The sequence below is a fragment of the Culicoides brevitarsis genome, chromosome 2 (assembly GCF_036172545.1).
Source record: "Culicoides brevitarsis isolate CSIRO-B50_1 chromosome 2, AGI_CSIRO_Cbre_v1, whole genome shotgun sequence".
NCBI classification, from domain to species: domain Eukaryota; kingdom Metazoa; phylum Arthropoda; class Insecta; order Diptera; family Ceratopogonidae; genus Culicoides; species Culicoides brevitarsis.
The window spans coordinates 13448653-13473838 of NC_087086.1; the positions used below are offsets into that span (position 1 = coordinate 13448653).

General features: G+C 28.6%; 2 protein-coding genes across 2 annotated transcripts; one reads left to right on the forward strand and one right to left on the reverse strand.

Annotated features, from left to right (window-relative positions):
* Positions 1-900: 900 nt before the first annotated feature.
* On the reverse strand, positions 901-23301 carry LOC134829255 (GTPase-activating protein CdGAPr). Its single transcript, XM_063842260.1, has 6 exons — positions 22472-23301; positions 9128-9543; positions 5917-8196; positions 3977-4464; positions 1875-3911; positions 901-1068 (listed from the first exon to the last, which is right to left on the reverse strand). The coding sequence occupies exons 2-6, from the start codon at positions 9365-9367 to the stop codon at positions 999-1001; spliced, it is 5115 nt and encodes a 1704-aa protein (XP_063698330.1). The 5' UTR covers positions 9368-9543; positions 22472-23301; the 3' UTR covers positions 901-998.
* On the forward strand, positions 11358-14566 carry LOC134830718 (DNA ligase 4). Its single transcript, XM_063844281.1, has 2 exons — positions 11358-11633; positions 11696-14566. The coding sequence occupies exons 1-2, from the start codon at positions 11439-11441 to the stop codon at positions 14171-14173; spliced, it is 2673 nt and encodes an 890-aa protein (XP_063700351.1). The 5' UTR covers positions 11358-11438; the 3' UTR covers positions 14174-14566.
* Positions 23302-25186: the final 1885 nt, after the last annotated feature.

Below are 25186 nucleotides of genomic sequence, written 5' to 3' on the forward strand. Positions count from 1 at the left end.
GTGTTTGACACAAGTTTAACAAAGCAACTGTAAGCACATGTACACAAGAATTATTAAGGATATAATTATATACGTATATGAGTTTAAAAATGTTAAGGAGGTCTCCTCCAAATAATTAAATTTTCGTTTCAACAAAAAAAGAAAACTGAGATTTCAAACAAAAATGAAACAAAAAAACGCAACAAATCGGAAGCAAAGTTACACAACATATCATTTCTTATTTATTATTAATATTTTATAATTAAAGCAACATTTCATTATTTAACCAAAGTTTAACAAAAAAAAATTAATAATCTTAATTTTGGTTTTTTTTAATAATAATTAATAAGCATATTTCACTCTCTTCTACATCCTACATTTTTTTTTATCATAATCATAATAAATGTCTCAATATTATTCATTTTAATCCTGATGTATGCATACCAACATTTTATTTTATTATCCCTTCACATTATTTCTTTTTATTTTTAAAGTTTGAGTTCCAGAAATTTTTATAAATATTTTTTAGATTTTTGCAAAATTCAGCTATTAAACATTTTGTATTAATTTTTTTTTAATTTCATAAATTTTTTGATTATTTTATTTAATTTCACAATTTTTCTTCATATATAATTTTTAGTTGGCAGCATTTCAGTAAAAGCTTTTTTTTATTAGTAAATCTAAGTTTTTTTTATGAGATTTTCAAGTTTCGTCTTTTTTATTTTTTTGTGAGAAAATTTAAGAATAATGAAAAATTAACTACGGTCTACGAAAGATCTTTAAGATTTTTGGCTACGTTATGAATGCAAATCTACATTTTTCGTTTGTAAACTTTATTGTTACTGAGTTAGATTTGTTTTTGATTTTTGATGTAAAAAAGTTTTTTTCGGAACTTTTTAGCCTTTTTGTTGATTTTTTTTTAGTAAGAATTGTAATAAATATATTAAAAAAGTGTAAAAATTACTTGTCCTGTTAGTAGTTTATTGTTGATTTATTATTTATTTTTCGTTATAAATATGTTAGTAGTTTGTGTGGGATTTCGACTCAAACATCGCAGCGACGTCTTTTATTGACATTCGGTCCGTTGAACTGGAAATAAATATTTAAAATTAATTATTTTTATTAAATTTTAACATTTTAATTAAAAAATTTTATTTAATTTAAATTTATTTATTTTTTCTAAAAAAAAATTATGGCGCTTTAAATCAAATATAGTAATTATATTGATTAAAATTAAACTAAATTTTTATTGTTATTGCTCAAAAAAATAAAAAAAAAAAACAAAAAAAGATTTTTAAATTATGGAAAAAATCCTTATTTAAGTTTCCAAAGAAAATTTATGAAAATAAATATTTTTTTAAAGCTTTTTTAAATAAAAATTGTTAAAAATATAAAAAAAATATATTATTTTTTAATAATTAAATTAAAATAATTAATTAATTGAAGTACTCTTATATAAAAATTTCTTATATATTTAAATATATTTTTTTTTATTTTTAAAAATAATTTTTTTTTTTTAACTTTTTAAAAAAAAATCGTTAAAATTAAATAAATTTAGAATAAAATTTTTGGAAGAAAATTTAAAAAAAATTAATTTATTTTTTAAAATAAAAATTTAATATTTAAAAAAAAATATTTAAAATTAATTATTTAAATTTCGAAAATTATTATATGAATTTTGGAAAAAATAATTAACTAATAAATTTTAATTAATTCATAAAATTTTAATAACAAATTAATTATTCAAATTAATAAAAATTAATTTTTTATCAAAATTTTTATATATATTTTTTTTAAATTCTTCAATTTTTTTCATAAACTTTGAACAAAACTATTTAATTTAATTTAAAGAAGACAAAATTTAAAAAAAATATAAAAACAAAAAAAAAACTCACTTGGCACTCGTGATAAACTTCTCCTGTTTCGCTGCCATTTCATCGGCGGGCCCAATACTTTTGCGTCCCAACGATCCAACGGAATCCCGTTTATTCGTATCACATGTGGTTGTTTTGTTCGAACTGTTTCGCTTGTAGTCTTTGGTATCGTCTAGCTTCAGTGAGTTAATTTGTTGTTGTCGTGTCGCTGCCGCTGCTGCACTCGACGGCGGTCTCAATTGCACTTCTTGCCCATCAATGGAGATTCGTGTCGGTGTCGTGACCGGCAATTCCGCTCGTGATTTCGATTTTACACGCAAACTCGACGTAATTGGCTTCTCCGTGACACTTTCCCGAATATCCGATCGCGACTTTGACTTGGCTTTTTGCGTTTCTTCTTTTTCCGTGCGAAACGATTCCGACCTGAATTTTTCCTGCAACTGATTTCGTCGCTCTTCCTTGATGCGTTCGATGCGATCGCGATCTAGCTTGCAACTGCCGAGCATTTTGAGGCTAGAAGTGCGCTCATCGTCCGAAGATTGAGTCGCAAAATTCGCTTGGATGAGGGAAATGCGATTTTCCGATGTGGGCGTGATTTTTGGCGGCACCGGAGGCGGCATCGAGTCACGTTTTGATTGTTGTTTGCAAATTTCGGCGTCATTTTGCTTGAGTCCCGGCAATTTTTTCGGTTGATTCAGCATTTTGGGCTTCATGTTGTCGCCAGATTTGCGTCGACTCGACGAATTATTGTTTTCGACGAGGACGCCTTTCATCTCGACCGGCGCTAAAATCGCGGATTTTCTTCCGCTACCGAATTCCCGCACAAAAGCATTCTCATCGAGGCTTCGGGTGATGTTCGGCGACAAATCTTTCGCGATTGTCGGGGGTTTGATGCGATTTGGCGTCGTCGGAGACGGCAGATTATTTTTTCCTTTTTGCGAGGAAAAGTCAAAAGGAGGCTGAACATCAATGGGACTAGTTTCGAATTTATTTGCCAACTGCCGAACTGACTTTTTGTGGTTCGTTGGTGTGTTATTGCACGCGTCGACGTCGACATTTTGCGTTCTTATCTCGATTTTTGTAGGCACTTCATACTCAAACTCGATCTCTTTGTATCCCGACTCGCGCAAAGTCCCGTTTTTCTCTTTTTCCGCCGACTTGTAGTCCAAATTCTCGTAAAAAGCGGGCGGTTTTGGTTGTGTGACGTTCTCGTACATCGATTTGATGTTCTCATCTGTCTCCAAACTGTCATGCGGCGCATCTTGCATCGCAAAATCGGGCACTTCCTGTTCCGTTTCCATGGCTTCGCCCCCATTTCCGGCGGATTTTTCGTCAATCATGTCATTTAGCTCATTCACGGCGGATTTTAAGAAGCAAACTTGCTCGTAAACAGCGTTATTATCGAAATTCGTCTCAAGTAAACCCTCTTTTTCGGCATTTCCGTGCACCGCAACCTCCTCGTAGTCGTTTCCAACGACTTCCGGTTTCGAATTTTCCTTCACAGGTGACTTTAGGTTGTACGTGATGCTGATTGTCGCTCGTACGGGAGTTGTGGGCTCCGAATTTATCGGCGAAATGGCGACTCCTTCGTCGCCGGGACGCACATATTCGTAAGTATTGAAGGCATGTTCCAATCCGCCCAAGTCCGAGACGCCCTGTAACGCTTCAAAGTTCTCGTCATCCGTTTTTGGGGTCACTTCCGGTTGCTGATGCGACATTTGAGAGTACGCGATGTCACTCGGGGTCAACGATTGACTAGTTGTCGTCGACATTTGTCCCTCCATCTTGTGATTCAAGCCGTTTCGGGCGAAATCCAGCGTTGAAGGGCGATTTTTTTCGGGTTTTCGCAACGTTTCGATCAACGAACTGTTGTCACTGCTTCCGGTTGACGTCACGAGCAGCGAATATCCGGGACTATGTTGCTCGGATTGGGGCGTATTGATGCTCAACTTTGATCTTTGCACGTTTTCAGGCTCCGTTTGGCGCAAAATGTCGTTCGTGCTGTTCGTGGCTTCCAAGTAACTGTGTCGCAATGTGGATTTTTCATTGGAACGTGATCTAAAAAAATAATTTTTTTATTAAAAAAAATCAAAATTTATGAAAAAAAAATTTTTTTTTCTTACGAAATATTCGTGTCTTGCTCATCATCAACCGTCATTTTCGTTGTCGGTGGTAAGCTGTAGCGATCGTTGTGCGAAGACGTTGTCGAATTTGTCATTTCTTTCTGTCCTGCGGCGTAATACGGATAACTGTAGCGTTCGAAGGAACCACTTTCCTTCACAGTTTCGGACTTTTCGCGTCTTTCGAAGGGCTCGGGGTGCACTTGAACACTCGTGAATATTTCGTGACCGTTTTGAACGCCCGTCGGAACCGTGTGTTCGGGAGTGCTGCTGTCGATGAATTGCAGTTGATTCAGTTGATCTTCGAATTTGTATTTTTTGTTCGAATATGACTCGTCTTCGGGTGTTTCGGGCGTCGATACGGGCAAGTGATGTGATCCATTGAACGAACTCGAGTTGGGAATGTTCAATCGTGGCTGTTTCTTCGGCGAGGGATTCACATTTCCTTGTCCGTGATCGTCAATGCGGATTTTTGTGGTACGACGAGCGTTCTGAAAAATATTATTTTTAATTAATTTTGTGATTTAAAAATTTAAAATATTATGAAATTTTGTAAGAAAATAAGTTCAAATTCAACAAAGTGATTTTTTTTAAATTTGCTAGAAATTTCATTTAAAAAAATAAAAACAGATTTTATCAAAAATATTGGATTTAAAAAAAATTATCCAAATTTTATTTAAAAATTAAATTAAAAAAATTGCTAAATAAAACATTTAAATTTAAAAATTATTTTTTTATTATTTAAAATTTTTTTAATAAAGCTTTAAAAAAATATACGAAATTTGATAATATTAAAATTGAATTAATATTTTTATTATTTTTTTTGCTCTCATAAAATATAGATTTATTAATTTTTTTTTTACATAATTTAATTTTTTTTAGTCAAAACTTTTACAATTAAAAAAAATTAAAAAAGTTCTTTGTCTTAATAAATTGAAAATTAAAAATAAATAAATAAATTAAAGATTTTTACAAAATTATTTAAATAAAAAAAAACATTTTTTAAAAATAAATATTTTTTTCAAAAAAAAATAATATTTTTTTTTAATTAAGATTAATTTAAGATTTGATTCAAATATAAAAAAAAATCATTTTAAATTTAATATTTTCCTTAAAAAATTTTTTATGTGTCATTTGATTTTTAAAATTAATTTTTTCATCTATTATACATATTTTTAGTCAAAATTAAAAAAAAAAAAATGAATGTAAATAAAGGAAAATTAAAATAAATTTTTAATAAATCACATCATTTAACAAATAATATTATTAGTTTATTTATTTTTAAATTACATACTAAATTTATTTTAAATGTTTTTTTTTTTTATTAAATTTTAATGTTTAAAATTATATTTTTTTTTTCAACAAAATTCAACAAACGCTCCAAATGAAACTCAATAGTTTTGTCCGATGCCCCATTTTAAATTCGAAAATCCAATGGGGCAAAATAAAAAAAAAGTTAATAATTTCATCAAAAATTACCGACTTTTGGTGTATTTTTATAATTTTTCATAAATCTTGTAAGAAAATTTTTTTTTTCAAAGTAATTTTTGTTTTAAAAATTTTCGTATTGCAATTTTTCAAAATTTTCTTTAATAGAAATAATTCAAAATTATAAAAATTACAAATTGAATTTTTGTTTTCAAAAAAATTTTTACAGTTATTTTTTTAAAATTCATTTTTTTCAATTTTAATTAAAAATTTTTTAAATCAATTTTTAATACACAAATATAAATGTAAAAAACTCAAAACAACAAACATATTTCAAAATTTTTTATTTTTTTCCCCCCCTTATTTTTATTTAAAAAATTTTGGACAAAACTATTGAGTTTCATTTTTTTTTAATAAATTGAATGATTTTTTTTAACAAAAATATGAAAAAAATATCAAAAATTTTTAAACTAAAAAAAATACATTTATTTTTACGAAAAACTATCCAAACTCACCTCCTTTGCGACACGAGGACTACTAACCAAACTCTCACTTTCCGAGAAAATCCTCATATCTGCTTCTTCTCTGTCGAAATTCATGCCCAACTCGGAAGCCTCACTTGACGGACACATCGTAATAAATCCCCTCAACGGCGATTGCAACAAATCAAAGTACGAATCATGCGACACGGACCGACTATGACCCGCAGTACGTAAACTATCAATCGAATTCGATCGTTTGGACAACAACAATTCCGCCGTTTTCGGATCCAACATGTCTTCCGCCGACGTCACCATGTCAACTGGCGCACTTATTGCCACCGTAGGCGACGAAACTGTCGCCGACTTCTTCAACGTAATCGGTCTCGAGGGTTTTTGCTTCATCTCCGTCGGATTTTCGGGCGTCGTTGCGAGCGCATTTTGCGACGTCTGCATATTATGCGTACTCGTCGACTTGCTGGGACGACAAAAAAGCGCCATTATCGAATTGCCGCTTTTCCGTTTGTTCTTCGGCAGCGGCAAAACGGTGTGATATTTGTCGGGAAGGCTTGCTGGGCCGCCGCCAACTTCGATGTACGACGTGACGCCAGTTGGGAGCCCCGTTGGATTCAGAGGCAGCGCTTTCGATTCCAGCGATACGCGATTTTGCTTAATTTGCGCCTCTTCGAGTGTGATGAGCTTCGGACCGCCAACGTTGAGGGATTTTGGGCGTTCCATGGGGAGAAAGAGATCATGATCGCGTATTTCGATGGCACTTTGGACACTATTCAAGGATGGCGGCTGGGAATCATCAAAAATCGACGAAGTATCGACCGGGATGTAACTATCGTCGAAGATATCTTCACACTTGCTGATCAAATATTCCGTGACAACTGCTTGAACGCCAACTCCTTTGAGTGCTGCAACACCTCCAGCCTCCAAAGCGGGCGAACGCAAGAGATTCGGAGCCCAAACGATCGCAATATTCCGTTCTGTCATGCCCGTGCTCTCGCCATAGCGCGAAATTTTGAATAAATGCATCGCCAAATACTTCAAAGTTCGATAATGAGGCGGCGGAAGCTTCTGTACGACCTTCTTGATAAGTCTAACTTTCTCCTCCGGACATTCGACCTTCGCTTGAATCGCTTCCACGAAGTGATCGTACAGCTGATACGTGCACAAGGGGTTCGGCAGCTCCCGAAAGTACATTTTCAGCAACGAACTGACGGCGTGAATGTCATGTCGGAACTCAGGAGTCGTCAAATCAGGCACGCGTTCCTCATCGAAGGCCCTCCGGAGCTTTTGGATGTTCGATGTGATGCCAGAAAGACGATAAATCCCATCAACAATGCCGAAATTCTCGATAAACTCGGCGCAATGACGCAAAACTTCCGGAATTTCTTGCTGACTGTTCATCAGATGTTCGCTCAAGTCGCAGGAAAAGACGCGTTCTTTGTAGATTCCGCTTTGTTTGAGACGTCGACGACTCGGGCGAGCCAAAATGAAGCTGCGGAAGAAAGAAATCAGCTTTCCATGCTTTCGCAGAACCGGTTTTGTGGGCGATAAGGCGAGCGAACCAACCAGCGGGGCAGGCAGCGGCATATTTCGCGGGACTTTTTCGCCAATTGTCGCAACGCAGCTTTGCGGAAAGAATCCGACCTCGTATTGGTTCTTTTGGGCGAGGGATTTTTTGCCGCGCCACCAAACACTTTCCGCCGGCGATGGCATGTCAATGACGGAAATCATGTCGCCAACATCGATGCTAATTTCGTCGCATGCTTGGGCGATGTACTTTCGAACGCCGTATGCGGCGCCAACTGCCGGCGTATTTATAGTCAACATTGTGTCGCGATCGGCAACGGGAAGACGTCGTCCCTTGTTATCGAGTTGGAGCCACGTTAAAATGCTGCCGCAGGTGATGCTGTCCGAGGCGATCATCGAAAATCTCGCGAGATATTCGGAAACGGCGTCTTCGAGTTGTTCGTCGTCGCGCACTTCGAGCTCCGTCAAGTCTTTTAGTTCGCTGATGCGACGATCGTAGACGCAACGATGCAAAATGCTGTCCAAGGAGCGGAGATTTTCCAAGGAACGACGAATGAGGAAGGGATCTGAACGACCTGCAGATACTTTCATGATGAAATTTTCGCCGGCATTGGTTCGAGCGGTGACTGAAGATGCGACGTCGGTTATGAGGGAAGTGTTGCAATCGTTTTTCTTTGACTCGTCAACGAGACGGATGTGGATGCGACCCAATTGGACACGCTCGTAGTGGAAATGAGCGCATTCTTCGAGTTTGGGGAAGCGAGCAGGAGATCCCTAAAAAGGTAAAAAAAATATTTAGTAAAGAAATCAGAAAAATGGAAAAATTATGTGTTTTTAAGGTCGCTTTTAATTTATTTTAATCTTTTTTTTAATATTGAATATTTTATTTTTATTTAAAAATTTTTATTTATTTATTTATTTTATTTTTTTTATTATTATTATTATTTTTTTTTTTTTGAATGAATTAATTAAATTTAATTTTTCATTTAATTTTTTCAAAAAAAAAATAAAAAAAAAATAATTTTTTTACTACTTTTTTGACGTTTTTGAACGTTAAAAAATTAAAATAATTTTTACTTAAATTTATTTAAGTTTTTAAGTCAAAACTTAAATAAAATTTTAAAAATTTAAGAAAAAAATAAAAAATTTCTTCACGTGACTCAAAAATTTTTTTATCAAATATCGAAAGATAGGAAAATTTTAAACTCTTTAAAAAAAATTATTTAATTTATTTTTTAATTTTAATTTAAATTTTAATTAATTTTCAAATTTTAATTCAATTTAATTTCATTTTGACATCAAATTCGATTAAAAAAAAAAAAATCTTCAAAAAAAAAAAAATTTAAAAAAATTAAATATTATTAAATGAAATTAGATTTGAATTCAAAATACTTATTAAAGAATTATATATTTTTTCAAAAATAAAAAATAAAAATAATTAATTTTAATTTTAAAAATTAAATAAACCAATTTAAGTTTTAATTATTAATTAATTTTGTTTGAAATAATTTCAATTTAATTTTAAATTTATTTAATTAATTAATTTATTTATTTTTGACCGACCAAAAAATTATTTTTTTCTTTTATTTTTTTTAAATATTTTTTTTTTTTAATTTTTTTCATTATTTTTTTTTATTTTTGACAAAAAATAATTAAAATAAATTTAAAAACGACCCAAAAAAAAGTTAATTTTTAAAATAATTACCGAAGTCACTCCATGCGTGATGCTCAATCCTCCCGTACTGCTGATCATCTGTTTATTCGCATCCATCATCCCTTGACTGGCGGACGACGTAAACGAAGCGGATGACATGAGCGACGCACTCATAATATTGCCAGTTGCGTTATTCATGCTTGCCGACAACAAATCAGCGTCGATATCTGATGCAGCGGACGCCGTAAGAGCATTGCCACCCATCGATTCCACGCCAATTGATTTAATCATGTTTGTCTATAAAAATTTAATATTTTGCCTGAGAGAGCGTGAAATTCTACCGTAAAACCGTAAAAAACTGCAAATTCGTGTGTCTTTCGATGCGATGATGAGAGAGATGTCACTCGGTGCGACGATGAGTCAAGTCAGTGCGTTGATGAACTGCGGACTGATTTTATTTCCATTTCCTGGAAGTAGACAACAAATAGTGATCATTAGTAATTTTTTTTTCGTGTCAACACCGCGAGAAATATTTTTTTACGAGAAATGCGACGCGTTATTGTTACAAAAGCGGATAATTTAGACGAGAGCATTGTCAAGGGCGTCATGAATTATTCAAGCAACGAAAAATTCCCCAACGAGCTCATTTGCTTGCGTTTTTGGACCAACGTGTGGCGATAAATCAATTTAAAGTAAAGTTCATGTAAATTTTTTGAAAAAAAAAATTATCTAATCATGCATGAATTTTAACACAGATTTAGATGGAGTTGTTGTTGTATTTGTTCAATCAATCAAAGATCAATTATTATTGTGAAAGATCGTTTGTTTGGTTGTTACAGAGGCAATTTTAGCGATAAATGATCTCGATAAATTGATTACGTTCGCTGCTGTTTTTTTTTAATTTTTTCTAGATGAAAGTAGGAGTGTTTGAAATGAAATCGAGCTTATTGTTTTACATAATTTCATTATTATTAGGTTGATTTATTCGATTGATTGGAAATTGATATCAAGTGTCATAATAATTGATCAAAAAAAAATTATAATTTCGATTTTATAATTTTTTTTTCATGTACATATTTTAAAAGTTTTAAAGAAAAAAAGTGAAATTTTTATATTAAAAGATTAGATTTTTTATATTTTATTAATTTTTCGTTAATCAATAAATAAAATACTAAATTATTACCTAATTCATTTTAAATTTTAAAATAAAATTCATTTTTGATTTTTTAAATTTATTAATTTTAACTATTATTTAATTATTTTATTTTTAAAATTTTTTTATTAATTTCAAAAATAAATAAAATTAAAATAAAATTAAAAAAAAAATTTATTTTTTAAATAACAAAATTTCAATCAATTTTTGAGTTAAATAATTTTTTAATTTTTTTTAAATAATTAAATAATTGATTTTCAAATAAAATTTTTAATAAAAAATTAATAGAAAAAAAATTCAAAAAAACTTAAAAAAAATTGAAAAAAAATTTAATATTTTTAAAAATTTTTGAAAAAAAATAAAAATGATTTCCAAAAAAATTATTTGAAAAACAATTAATTTTTTGATGAAATCTTGTAAAATTAAAAATACACCAAAAAATATTTTTGGTTAAATTTTTGATTTTTTTTTATTTTGCCCCATTAAAACTTTTTAAAATCGGAATTTTTGAATTTTTAAAATAATTAAAATTATTTATTTATTTGTTAAATTTGTTAAATTTTTAACAAATAATATTAAAAAGGCTCAAAAAACATTGAAAGTTATAAAAACTCTGCAAAAAAAAATATAAAAAAAAATTAAAAAAATTATTAAAAAAATTGTTAAAAAATTATAAAAAAAATGAAAGTTTAAGTAAAAACAAAAAATCACAAGCCTTTTTTTATATTTTTGTTTTTGATAATGATACTCTTTGAAAAATCTAACAAAGATTTCAAAATATTAATCAATATTTTAAAATATAAAAAAATATTTAATTTTTAAAAAAAATTTAAAAAACTTTAAAATTAAATGGAAAGTTTTAATTATTAAATATTTTGTTAAATTTTTTAAAAAATTTATTTAAATTAGTTAGTAATTTTACTTTAAATTATTTTTTTAAAATTTAAAAAAAATTATATTATAAAAATAACCGTCAAAATTTAAAAAAAAAAAAAAATTTTTTGTTTTTAATTTTTTAAAATTAAAAAAAAAATATAAAAATATTAAATATTTATTTTTATTAAATAAATAAAATGTTCAACAATATATTTTATGTTGATCCCTAATAAAATGTGTGCCATGGCACAACTATGCAATAATGAGACGAATGCCATTGATGTGTCCCAGTCTGAATTTTTTTTTTGAATCATCGTGCAATAATTCGCCAGAATGTCGAATCAAAACAAAACAAGCATCGACAAAAATTTGCCATTTTTGCCCTTTGTAAAGGCATTAGAAGCAATATTTTCTGTCAAATCCAAAATTGGCAAAGCTGAGGAAAAGAAACGACTCTTAAGAACTTACATCAACGCCTTCGAAGATGCCAAAACTGAATTTTTACAAAAACACGGCGAACAGTCATCGGTAAAAATTGAATTTCATCACAATTTAAATTTTTCCTTAAAAAAATTCAATTTTTCTCTTAGGACACAAGTTTCTACCCGATCCTCCGTCTCCTGTTGCCTCTTTTGGACAAAACGCGCACTTACAACATGAAAGACGTCGCATTAGGACGAATGTACATCAATGTCCTCGCCATTAACGAAAAAAGCAAAGACGGCTCTTTATTGAAATCGGGCACTTTGAGCAACGCAAATCAGGATTTCGGGGATGTTGTTTACGAAGTGATGAAAGATCGTTGCAGCAACACCGGAAATTGCACAATTTTCGACATAAATAATTTTTTAGACAAATTATCTGAAGGCGATGTGAACATTGGAAAACATGAATTTTCCAAAATTTTTCAAAAATTGACGGCTCTCGAGCATAAATGGCTCACACGGATCATTTTGAAGAATTTACGACTCGATTTTAGTGAAAATGCAATTTTATCAGTATTTAATGCAAAAGCAGCTGAACTCATCAATCGAATTTTTTCACTAAAAAGAATTTGTGAGATCGTCGAAGGCGATGAAAATTGCGAAATTGAGCCTTTTGTGCCTCTAAGACCGCAATTGTGTGACCGAATGAGCGAAAAACAGATAAAAGAAATGTTCGAAAGGCAAAAAGAAATGTACGCGGAGACAAAAATGGATGGCGAACGAATTCAAATCCACAAAAAAGGCACGGAATATCGATATTTCACGCGTCACGGCAACGATTGTTCCGATCAATTCGGAAAAAATTCCGTTTCTGGCTGTTTTTCTCCCATGATTCATCAAATTTTTAAAATTCCCGTCGAAAATGTGATCCTCGACGGTGAAATGATGGTTTGGGACAAGCACGAGACGCGATTTGTGGTGAAAGGAGAGAATGTTACGGCTCGTACGATGAAAAATCACTCAAAATATCAATCCTGCTTCGTGGTTTATGACATTTTACACTTGAATGGCACGAATTTGATGGAAAAAACGTACGACGAGAGGATTTCCATCATAAATTCATTAATTCCTCACTCGCCGGGAGTACTTCAGACCGTAAAAAGACAAAAAGTCCGCTCCGCAATTCAAGTTTTGGAAGTTTTAAACACCGCAATCGACGAATGTGAAGAAGGAATTGTCTTGAAACAACTTGATTCGATTTATTCTCCTGGAAAACGCGGCGATGGATGGTTCAAAGTCAAGCCAGACTACTTGGGGGACCTCGTAACGGACTTGGATCTCGTCATAATTGGCGGAATTTTCAAACGAGGGACTTCTGTGATACAAAAATATCTTGTGGCAATCAAAGATGACACCAAAAATCCCGTAAAATTCATCACCGTGACTCCAATTGTGAATAATTTATCGGGCGACATGGCAAAAAGTGTGGAAAATGTCCTTAAACCGAAAATTTTTGACATTTCTTCACCTCCCGTGGGTCTGGATTTCGGAAGTTACAAGCCAAATGTTTATTTTGAGCCCTCAGAATCGGTCATTTTGGAAGTAAAAGCCTCAGAACTTCAAAAATCGTCATCTGTTAGTACGGGATTCATCCTCCGCTTCCCTCGAGTGATGAATGTTCGAACGGACAAGCCTCCAACGGACTGTTGTGACCTTCGGGAGTTCAAAAATCTCTGTGGAACCGGAGATAAAGTCGTTAAATTACCAAAAAGACATGCCACGGAAGCAGATTTGATTGGAACTCACAAAAGATCGCCCAAAAAACCAAAAATTTCGTCAAAATTGGAGATTTGCAATCCTTACACGAGTGTCGGAAAGGTAGAAATTGTCGATGAAATCGCGAAAAATCATGAAATTGCGATTTTAAGTTCAGGTAAAGATTTTCCGCCGAAGCAGGAGTTGGAAAATCTCGTTAGAATCCACGGAGGAACAGTTGTTGCTCATCCAGGACGTCGCACAACGTTCTGTGTTGCTGATACAAAAACTCCAATGGTGCAAGAAATCATTAAAAATCGATCACAAACCATCGTAACGGTGCCTTGGTTCTTAAAATCTTTCCCAAAAACAGCTTCAAATGCGGAAAAATTGCCTGACATCAAAAAAAGAGACACAATTTGCATGAAACCCGACTTTGAAGTGGCTTTGAGATACACTCATGACGAGTTCGATGACTCTTATACCAAGGAATTGACTGAAAATGAGCTCCGGGAACAACTTGACAACATGAAAGATGCATTTCCGTTACTCGTAAGTGAGATGAATGAACTCGAACAGACGTTAACTGGTCAAAAAGACATTTTTAATTGCTTTCGCGGGCAACTTGGGTACTTTGACAGTCAAATTTTCAAGTCTGTGGATTATAAAATTGCTAAATTAATGTTTTTATCGCGATCTGGAACGATTACCAGCGATTTGGATGACCTTGGGGACTGTGATTTGATCGTTGTTGATCCAAAAGAAGAGCTTGAAGTCAAAAAATTTAAGGAAAATTCTGATTTTAGAGGAAAATTGATTGATTTTCAGTATTTTTTATTACTCAACAAAGGACTGAAACCCAAAAAATTTGATTATTTATTGAAATAAAAGTATTTTGAACGCATAAAGTGCGAATTTTCATTTATTTCCAAAGAAAACAAAAGCAGAATCAGAACGAATGCACAATCGAAAGACATAAAAGTGTAACAAAAAGTTATAAAACAAATAATAAAACACATATTCGTAACTCAATACCCTTCGTCAGTGCCATCAGAATGAAAAATAAACCAGCAAAAAACTCGTTTTAACACCATAACCGTTGTCTTTGTGTTACTTGCTGTTTGTTGTAAATAAACAGTGCGTAGAACAACGACAACCTGTCCAAGCACGATATAATTATTATTGACAATACGCTCTTCTTAATATTCCATCAAGTAGTTACCCACATAAATACTTCGCTCTCGCATTCTGTCAGCACAACGACTTTTTTATTACGACTTAGGTTGGTTCAAGTTTATGTTAAAATTTTTGTTCTTTGCCCCGTTTGGGAAAATTTGGAAAATAAATGAAAAAATTTTTTTTTTAATTAAAAATAATAAATAATTTTTTTTTTATTTTTAATAATGGCCTAAATTTGAAATAAAATAATTTTTTTTTTTAAATCAATTTGTGTTAGATATTCAACCAAATTTAAATTTTTTTACAAAGTTTGAAAATGAGAAGATTTTTTTTTATTTTATTTTTTTTTCGTTTTTGAAACGAAATTCGAATTTTTTTTTTTTTTTTTTTTAAAAAATAAAAAATAACATAAAAATTAAAAAAAAAATATTTTCTTGCAAAAAAAAAGGAAAAAAAATCAATAAAAAATTGTAAAAATAAAAAAAAATTCTTTCACAGGTATTTTCCGGAAATTTTGATATTTTTATTTTTATAAGGCTTGTTTTGATAATTTGAGATTAAGAATTAATTTCTGACTATTTTTCTATTTTTAAGAAAGTTTAATTTTTTTTATTTCAAATATTTTTTTATATTTTACTTTATTCGACTTAATTTGATTTTTTCTTATTTGTAAAAAATCAGCAATTTTTGACTTTAAAATTTTTTCAAAATATTTCAAATAACTTAAGGACATTTTCATAATTATTTAAGTTTTTTTTTAAATATTTTTTATTTTTTAATTTTTTAAATATTTAAAATTAGCAAATCTCAAAATTTAAATTTTTTGAAAAAAAAATTTTTATTAAAAAATAAAAAATTGTTTAAATTATTTTATCTGAAAAAAATTTTCAAAAAAAATGAGAAAAAAAATCTTTAAAATATTCTAACCGCCTTATTACGTCTTTCAATTCCGCGAGGTGTATAAATGACTGATGTTCCTTCGCATCGCATTGATTTACCATTCAACTCGCCTTTATTAGCATTCATTGGGCATGAGCGCGAGTGCACTACCAGTTGTGTGCTAATAATAATTATTATTGTTTTAAGTAGGTAGATATGAAGATTACTTTATGATTACATAAAATAAAATATAAAAAAAGAGCAAAACTGCTTTGTAATTTTGTTTAACGAAGTGTGCGAGGAAAAACGCGAATCTACTTGCAAGATAGGTGTGGTCAGTTACAGAAAAGCTGTTAAAGAGGAAAATTGTATTTTTATTTATACCGAAAACTGGTTCGTGTGTAAAAAGGGGACAAGCAGGTTTGGCTAGATGTAATTTTTAGATTTTTTTTTGCGTTAATGGAAAGAAGTAATTAGAAAAGTTTTATAGTTGATGAAGAGTTATTTTCACCGTTTGCTTGGGTTTCGATAAGAATATTTATTTATATAAAAAATTATAATTTTAACGGGTTTAATAATAAATTTCTTTCTTTAATTGAAAAAATTATTTAAATTTTTTTTATTTTTTTTTTGCAAGAACTTTTTATATTTATTTGTATAAAAAAATTATTAAAAAAAATATTTTTTTAAATAATTAATTTAGGCCGCTCCAAATGAAAATCAAAAATAAAGTCCGATGTCCCATTTTAGAAGTCAAAAATCCAATGGGGCAAAAAAAAAATTAAAAATTTTCAAAAATTTTTTTTTAAAAATTTTTAAATATTTTTAAAAATTTTTTTAAAAGGTTTTAAAAATAATTTTTTTTAAAATAATTAATTTAGTAAATTAATTAAAACGTAATTAATTTGAAAAAATAATTTTTTATATATTTTTTTTCAATAATTTTTAATAAAAAATAAAATTTTAAAACAAATTTAATTCTTTTAAAATCGGTAAAGAGGAAAATTCTGACAGAAATTTTAATTATTAAAATAATTTTTTAACCTTTAAAAAATAAAATCTTCGTCATTTTAAATATTTTAATTCAAAGTTCAAAAATTTTGCTCAAAAATTGGAATTTTTTTTAAATACCTATTAAAAAAAATATTAGAAAAAAATATTGAATTAATCATCCTTTAAAAAATAAAAAAAATGATGACTCATGATAATTTTTTTAAAAAAATTAAGAAAATCCTAATTGCAAAAATTAAATTATTTCGAAGTTAATAAATAAAGCTAATTAGCCAAAAATCGCAATCAAATGTTAAATTTTAATTATTTTCTTAATTTTAAACCAAATAAAAATTCGATCAATCTTCCTAATTGAAGTCAAAATTTAAAACGTAATTTTTTGCGAAAATGCAAAACTTCCGTTGTTATGTCAATCAAGGTTGCAAAAATCTGCAAGCTAATAAATTTTAAGCCCATTATTCACTTATAACTCTTTTTTTTCTAATCCAATTGTGTAAAAAAAAATCTAAACTCGTCACGCCAATTCGCCGTAATATTCAACATTCAATAAGCAGTAAGCAACCACCTTTTTCACGTTGCTCACATTGACGCATGAATCAGATGTTTAACCAGAAACCGCGTTATTGTTAGCCCCGAAGCTACACACGAGTTCAATGTTGTTGTCAATTCAACCACTTCACTGCCTGCCAACAAGAAAACAATAATCAGCTCAACTGCATCTCATGTTTCAAACACCTCTTTAGCAAAAAAAAAAAATAATAAATATTAAAAGGAAACCAACTCACTCGTAACTGGATTAATAACACCATTAAATCCGGTATTGAACGATGATTAGCTATTTTAACGTGCGCAAAAAAAAAATTGTTGTGAAGAATGTTATTTACTTTACAACAACAGTTATTGGTGTTCATTCCATTTCATTTCTTTCTTCGCTCCTTTCTCTATTTATTTTTTTTTTCGTATTTATTTTGTACTCGAACAAAACATTATTATATTATCATCCGTGAATCGTTGTAATAATAATAAAAATATTTACAAAATAGGTGTGCGATGCTAATAAATGTGCCTGCATGTGCGTTCGTCCATCGCGCAGTCATTGTCGTTGTCTTGGTCGTCGTCGTCGTGCAAAAGTATTACGTGAAGTAGGTAAAGTAAACCGTATGTACTTTTGCTTGGATATGTGCAGTATGTACATGAAATTGAAAACTAGGTTAACACACCGTGAAGGTATTGGAAGAAAATGGAGAAGAAAAAGACAAAAAGTATTAAATCTCATTATTTTACTTTGTTTACAGCGTTTCAACGAAAAAAAAAACGATGGAATATTTTGCAGGGATTCGTGTCTGTCTGGTAAGTAAATTTTTATTACTTTATTTTATGAATTTAGGCCAATACGAAAATTGAAATTTTTTTCGATCTCATGGATTTTTGAACATTATATTTAAGGATTTCATATATTGAGTTTCTTTTTTTTTTGTTTTTTTTTTTTGAAATAAAAGTTTCATAAGATTTAAATAAATTTTTAAAATTAAAATGGATGAATATTTTTTTTTTTCATAAAATTTAAAGCTAACATTTTTCAAAAATTTTAAATTTTTTCAAAAGCGGAAAATCCAATGGGGCAAAATAAAAAAACCATTTTTTAGCCTTATTCCATATTTTTTCAAAGAATTTAAAAATTTTTAAAACTATTTTCAATTTTTAAGAATTTTTGTATTGAAAAACGAAATTTAACATGAATTTTCTTCTCTAAAAATATTTTCAAAAAAATTATTTTTCAAAATTTTTTGACAGTTATTTTTATGAAATTTTTTTGTTTAAATTTTTAACTTGAAATACTCTGAGATCAATTTTAAATTATCAAATCTCAATGTAAATACCACAAAAACTACTTAAATATTCATTAAGGGTCAAAATTTGTTAAAATTTTGTCATTTTGTATGAAAAAGTATTTAAATTTTTTTTTTTTATTTTTACTCCCCATTTTGAAAAAAAATCTTTTATGACAAAAACATCGAAAAAAATTTGGAACGGCTTAAATAGAATTTTTTTTATCTAAAAGTTTTAAACTAATATCTTTAAAAAAAATCAGACCAAAAGAAACAAAAATTTTTATAATTTTTAGATTCTAAATATTAGATTTGAGAAAATTTATCAAAAAAAAAAGTTAGGATGAAATTGAAAATATTTTTAATTAGTGTTGTGGCCTATGTATTAGTACTTTCTTTTCTTTTTCAGCAGAGTGAATCATCGACTATGGAAGCATTTTTTGGATGCCATATTATAAATGCGACAAAGAAAGGATTGAGTCATTGTATAAACAGTTCTAAATATTTTGTTTAAAGCAGTTTGGTTTTTCAGATCTTAAAATTATCAATAAGTCTACTGAAACGAAAAGTCTTATTTAGCGTTTTGTTAACTTTTGCAAAGATCATCAAGGAAGAAGACGTTCATACATTCCGATTCCACGGTTCAGAACAAACCATAGTCGCAAAAGTATTCTTCATGAAGAAATCAACTACTTTAATTCTCTACCTTCATCTATACGAAGCTCATCAAACTGCACAATCTTTAAAAGACTTTTGAAAAGTCATATCATATCCAACCATCAAACCTATCTCTCTCCATAGCTAATTGAAAAGTTTCTTTAATACTACTGTAAATCTTTCTCCATGAGCGGAAGGGTAACCAGGGCTTAACGAACCTTCCCATACCAGTTATATGTCTCTCTTATTTACCGAATCAACTGATCTGATCCAAAGATCATCAATATGCTCACCAACTTTAACATTATCTTTAATCATGGAAGCCTGAATTAGCTACCATAGGCTGAGAAGGCTCTCTTCTGAATTATCTTTAACTGAAGTCATTTCCTCAATTTATTGAAATTCCAAAACAAAGTCAATCTTAGAATTCACAATGAAGAGTCAAAGTCATAAAAAATTTGTCTAATTTTAATCGTCCTTTGAAGTCTTAGAAACACTTCAGGACCTTCTATGTTGTAGGCTCAATAAACTTCTGAGTCTTTCTTAGCACTTTTATAAAAGGCACAAAAAATCTTAGATCTCAGTTCTTTCACGTGATTCAACATTAAAATGCGATTTTATCATCATTTTTCCTCAAACGACAACTTTTTATCTCCATTTTTCGTACAAAACGCGAAAGATAACGTCATCAAATCCAGTTATTATTCACCACTCTAAACTTCTCTCTTGCGTCGTTGTGTGAAAAAATATCAGGTTGGTCATCCGTTCTCATCGTAAGAAGACGACAAGCAACACATGTGCACAGCTGTTGCGGCCTGCAATCAAAACACAGCAGCACACCAGCCGCTTGCGGTATATTATTACTCGAACGCACAAGTGAATTGAATTGAATAAGTAGGATATATTAACGTTACTTTTTATCAATTAAACAACGATCTGTTGTATATTTGTTTAACGTTCTTTTTTTGTTTCGAATGTTTGTATATGTTGTTCCACTAATCTTAATGTTTGATCTAAATAATTTCGTGTGCAGTTAGAACAAAGTTGTTGTCCGTTACTTTTTTCGCTGTTTTTGTGGGAAAACGTGTTTTTTTTATCCGAAAAAAAAATCTTAATTTTTGACCACTTTTGATGACTCATGCGATTAAATTTGTTCAAATTTTGTACAAAAATTGTAAAAAGGCACGCGCCAAACAAAAACAAAACTCTTTCGTCGGATGCACATAAATTATAGCATTTAATATGGGAACAAAGTTGAATGAATTCATCTGCAAAACTAATTCAACTGGAACGATGATGATGCATTGTTTTGCCTTTTTTTTCAGTCAACGAGAGAGAGAAAGAGAGCACTTTCAATTACATGCGGATTAATTATCCGGTGATTTAAACATTTATCAGAGCAAGTAAGTCGCGGTGAAGAAGAACTTTTGTCTCGTCGAGTCACTGTGTGTGTCACGGAAAGTGAAATAATGTTTGTAAATAAAGGTGAATCTGTCACTCAGTCGTTCGTTGAAGCTGTATGGGTAAATTGACGATGATTGCGGTAATGAGACAGTTTGTGCATAAATTATATTGAAAAGGTAGGTCACTGATATAATTTTTTTGGCTTTGAATGACGGTTTCAGTCAATTTAATGAATGATGATGAAGAGTTTTCACTTTTTTTGCGACTCGGAAGCACTTTTTGTTGAAGATTTTTTTTTGGATAAAAGTGAGTCAAATTTTATCAAACGTCAGAAAACGATTAAAAATTCATAAAAAATGGCCTCTTGATTCTCATTTTATTTAAAAATTGAGCAATTAAGGTCTGAAATTTATAGATAAAAATTTCTTCATTAAAAAAAAATATTTTACGTATCCAATAATTAAAAAAATAAATATTTTTTAAAACAAATATTAAAAAATTTAAATAATTTGGCATAAAATTACTTCAATTTTCATAAATTATTTTTACAAAGCTCAACCTTCATTTTTTGAGCAATTTAGGCAAAAATAATTAAAGAAAATTATTAAAATTGAAATTACTCAAGACAATGCTTTTGGTACTTGAGGAGAAACTCGCCTTTTAATGTCACCTTGACCGTTATATTCAGTGAATGACAGGAAATAATTTAGCAAAGTTCAATAAAACGTAATTAGCCTCAATGATTTTTGATTTGCTCGTAAAAAAAATTTGTATTAGAACCAAAATATTTTTTGGACTCCATATTTTATGTTAAAAAATAGCTAAAAATCATTTACAATATTTTTTTCTATCAAAGATTTTCATTTTTAATTCTAAATAATTTTTTAACAAAAAATTAATTTAATAAAAATTTTTAATTCCTTAACAAAAAATTTAAGAATGTTTTAATTTAAATTTTAAATAAATTAATAAATATTTTTAATTTAAAAGAATTTTTAATAAAATAATAAATATTTTTTTTAACATTCTTAATATTTAATTTAAATTCTAAATAAAATAATTTTAATAAAAAACTAGTTTAGGTTAGGTTTGAGGATACATCACCGCGGTCCGAAGACCTATTTTGATCGCAAAAATATTAAATAAAATAAATTTAATTTACTTAAAATTAAATTTTATTTAAATTAAATAAAAAATTATAAACTAAAAAATTAAAACAAATAAATAAAAAAATAAATAAAATAAAAATTAATTAAAAATATAAATGATTTATTTTTTTCTATTAATTTAAATTTATTTTGAATCATTTTTTAATTTATTAATTTTTCTAATTTTGAATTGCAAAATAATTTTAATTAATAAAAAAAAAATAAAAATAAATAACATTAAAAATAAAATTTTAAATTAAATTTGTTTTATTTTTTAAATTTTTTAAATTATATTTCTTTTAGTACTAAAATCATCAAAAAATCTGCATTAAATATCATAAAATTGCTCAATTTTTTTAAAAATATCACATAAAATATTTTATTTAAAATTTCCTTTCATTTCCTCTCCAAAATTTTTCAAAAAGCCACAAAATCGCCCCACTTTTGATTGATTTCCTCATTTCTTTTTTTTATCTTTTATGTCATCCCTCGTCTCTTGTCACAATTATTCAAATCAAACGTACCTACCATAAAATTATGATAAACTTTCATAATCATTCCAATCAGCAATTTAGAACACACATCACTTAATCATTCCATCATTTTTCATTCGCGTCTATAAATGATGGAATGCGTGCTTTAATTTAGAATTTATAAATTAAATAAAATGACTGCTACTTATAATGTTCCACATTTAAACTACGCTCGTTACGATTCTCGACATAAAAACATTTATTAAAATACCGCTAGAATAAAACTGAATTGCATTTTCACTTCAACTACAAAAAAAAATTTTTTTTTTTTATTGAAACGCGGACAAAAAAAAAAGAGTTGAACGATGAAACGAGAACAAATTTTTCGTATTTTGCCCGAAACCACCCTCGACACTTTTTGAGTGAGTATTTGGCGAATGGCAATAAATCATGCGAAACTACAGAAGAATTTCATGCCTTTATTAAAAAATACAGAAAAAAAAATTCTTTCATCAACGCAATTGTTTACCAAATAAAATTCAATTGTTTTAATATTCGTGCCTTGCAAAATCTCTTTCAACAAATTGATCGACAATTATTACTTACTTGCGCTTGTATTGTATTTAGATATCCATTTTATGTTAATAACAACAATAAAAATCGTTATGCTGCACCACATTCACTGCAATCACCTTGAAACTTATTTTTGGGTTCTTTAATAATTTTTTTTTTTTTTCGTATTTTATGAAAATGTAAACATTCGACGAACAAAAAAAATTCTTCGTGAGAGAGCGACGACGACAGGTCAAACGAAATTTTCTTTTGTCATCGTTGAATGAAAAATTTTTTTCACTTCACTAGCGCACTTGGATTGTTGCGTATTAGACGTTTTGTTTGAAATTTTTCACCTTTTTCCCTTGCTCTTTTATTTATTTTTATAAATAATTTTCTTTTTTTTTTTATTTTTATTTATATTGCTGGTGATAATAACACACACGGTTCGGTGTGTGAGACGAGCAGATACCACACTACCAATTTTTTATTGATACGAGAGGCGAGAGAGAGACGACATCGATGGAGAAAAATAGTTAAAGATGTCCAATTCACGTTAAATTTTCCACTTTTCCTTCATTTTTTCGCATTTTCACTTGTTTCATCGCGCACCAATCGAGGTAAAATCCAGTTTTTAACGCGTTTTGACAACAAATTCCATCAATTTGTGATTTTTCCTCGCAGACTTTTGTCGGGATGCGTTTTTGTCCAAGGCGATAAGAACCGAATTTGTTCTTAGAATGGAGTTGCTGCGGTAAAAAAGTGTAGTACGAGCCTCAGTTTGAACGTTGAGACGGAGAAACGACAGAAATTCGCGAAAATTTGTACAAAATTATAAAAATTGTCTGTTTTTCTGCGGAAGAGAATGGAAATATCGACTTGTTTTGTTGATAATAGGCGATGGACTGAAATTGTGTATGACAGATCCACATGCTGTACGAGTCTACGGGGTACGTTGGTATCAATTTCATTCGTCTCACTGATGTTTTTGCTTGAAAAAGAAACTTGTGTGGGGTTAGATCAGCGAAAAACTGTATTTAAAGCTGTGGGACGAATGAAAGTGATAAAAATGTGAATAAATTGTGGATTGGGATGAAAATTGCCCATGAGGAATTTGAAAGTTGATGAGAATATGGAGTGGGAAGCACAGCTGATCGTGATTTTTTTGAAAAAAAGTTGCTCTTTTTGGGTTTTTAAAGGGGTGTCTGTACCGTTATATGAAAAAAAGTTTTAAAAACTAAAAATTTTTCAAAGTTTTACTCAAAAAATTGGGAGTTTGAGATTTTTGACAATTTTATGAAATTTAATTATTTTTTTTTGTAAATTTAAATAAGAGAATATTTTGTAAAAAAATATTATAAAATATAAATAATTAAATAAATTATTAAATACCTTAATAATTTAATAAAAAAAAATTATTAATTATCTAAACCTTTAATGTAAAGATTATTTAATTTCAACAATTTTTTTTTGATATTTTGATTGATATATTTTTTAAAATTTATTAATGTTTTGATTTTGTAATTATATTTATAATTTTTATTTTGAAAAAATCAATTTTGACAGCCAACAAAAATAAAAAAAATTCTTTTAATATTTTTGAAAAAAATTAAAATTTTAGTTATTTTCTCTAATATTTTTCTTCAAGAACCAAAAAATTATTGTTCTTGTCTTAATTTATTTTATTTTTAACATAAAAGTTAAATTTTTTCTCATCGAATCTTTGAACCATTTTTTTTATTTTTCATGCTATTTTTTTTAAATCTTTTGTATTATACTATTTTTTTTTAAATTTTTGTTTTTAATAATTTTAAATTAATTAAAATTATTTATTATTATTTTTTTTTATTTTTTTATTTTTATTTATTTATTTTTTTTTTTTTTGAAAAATTTAAGAGATATTTTGTTTAATATAAAATTTAAGGAATAAGATTTAATTTAAAAAATAAAATAAAATAATTTAATAAAAAAAAATTATTAATTATATAAAATTTTAATATAAAAATTATTTAATTTTTAAGAATTTTTTATTGATATTTTAATTGATAATTTTTTAAAATTTTATTAATGCTTTGATTTTTTAAAAATTATATTCACATTTTTAATTTAATTTTAATTTTAATTTAAGCCAACAAAATAAAATAATTTTTATTTTACTGAAAAAAAATTAAATTTTAAAATTTTATTATTTTTTTTGAAGCGAAAAAAAATTTTCTTGAAAATCTTAATATTTTTAACAAAGAATTTTTTTCTCATTTTTAGGAGAGTTTTAGGAGAAAAATTTTTTAATTTTGAAGCAAAATTTTCTGAAAATCTTAAATTTTTCTTTAATTCTTGAATTTTTGTTTATAATGATTTTATAATATTTTTTTGAAATATTTTTTAAAAATGTATTCTTTATTAAAGTTTTTATTGCCGAAAAAGTAATTTTAATTTTACCCAGACTTATTTAATAAAATTTTAATTTAATTTTTTTTTTCAAATTTTTTTTTTATAATCATCGAATTTTTACCTAAATTAAATTTTTGCAAAAAAATTAAAATTTTATTTTAACTATGTTTTTTATTTTAAAAATAATTTTTCAAAATTTAAAAATATTTTCAAAAAGCGCTCACATCATTCAACCAAAAATTCTTTCCAATCAGACTTTCAATTTTCTAGCAATCAGCTAGTAGTCGTCCGTAACTCGACACAATAAAAAAAATTAAAAAATCCTCACTGAAAACTTGCGTATCTCAATTTCATTCCATTTTAACAGTAGAACAGACA

Coding starts and splice junctions, on each gene's coding strand:
- LOC134829255 (XM_063842260.1), bottom strand. CDS start 9,367: ATGATTAAATCAATTGGCGTGGAATCGATGGGTGGCAATGCTCTTACG. Junction 4,465..5,916: donor GTCCTCGTGTCGCAAAGGAG/GTGAGTTTGGAT, acceptor AATATTTTTCAG/AACGCTCGTCGTACCACAAA. Junction 1,069..1,874: donor AAGTTTATCACGAGTGCCAA/GTGAGTTTTTTT, acceptor ATTTATTTCCAG/TTCAACGGACCGAATGTCAA.
- LOC134830718 (XM_063844281.1), top strand. CDS start 11,439: ATGTCGAATCAAAACAAAACAAGCATCGACAAAAATTTGCCATTTTTG. Junction 11,634..11,695: donor AACACGGCGAACAGTCATCG/GTAAAAATTGAA, acceptor TTTTTCTCTTAG/GACACAAGTTTCTACCCGAT.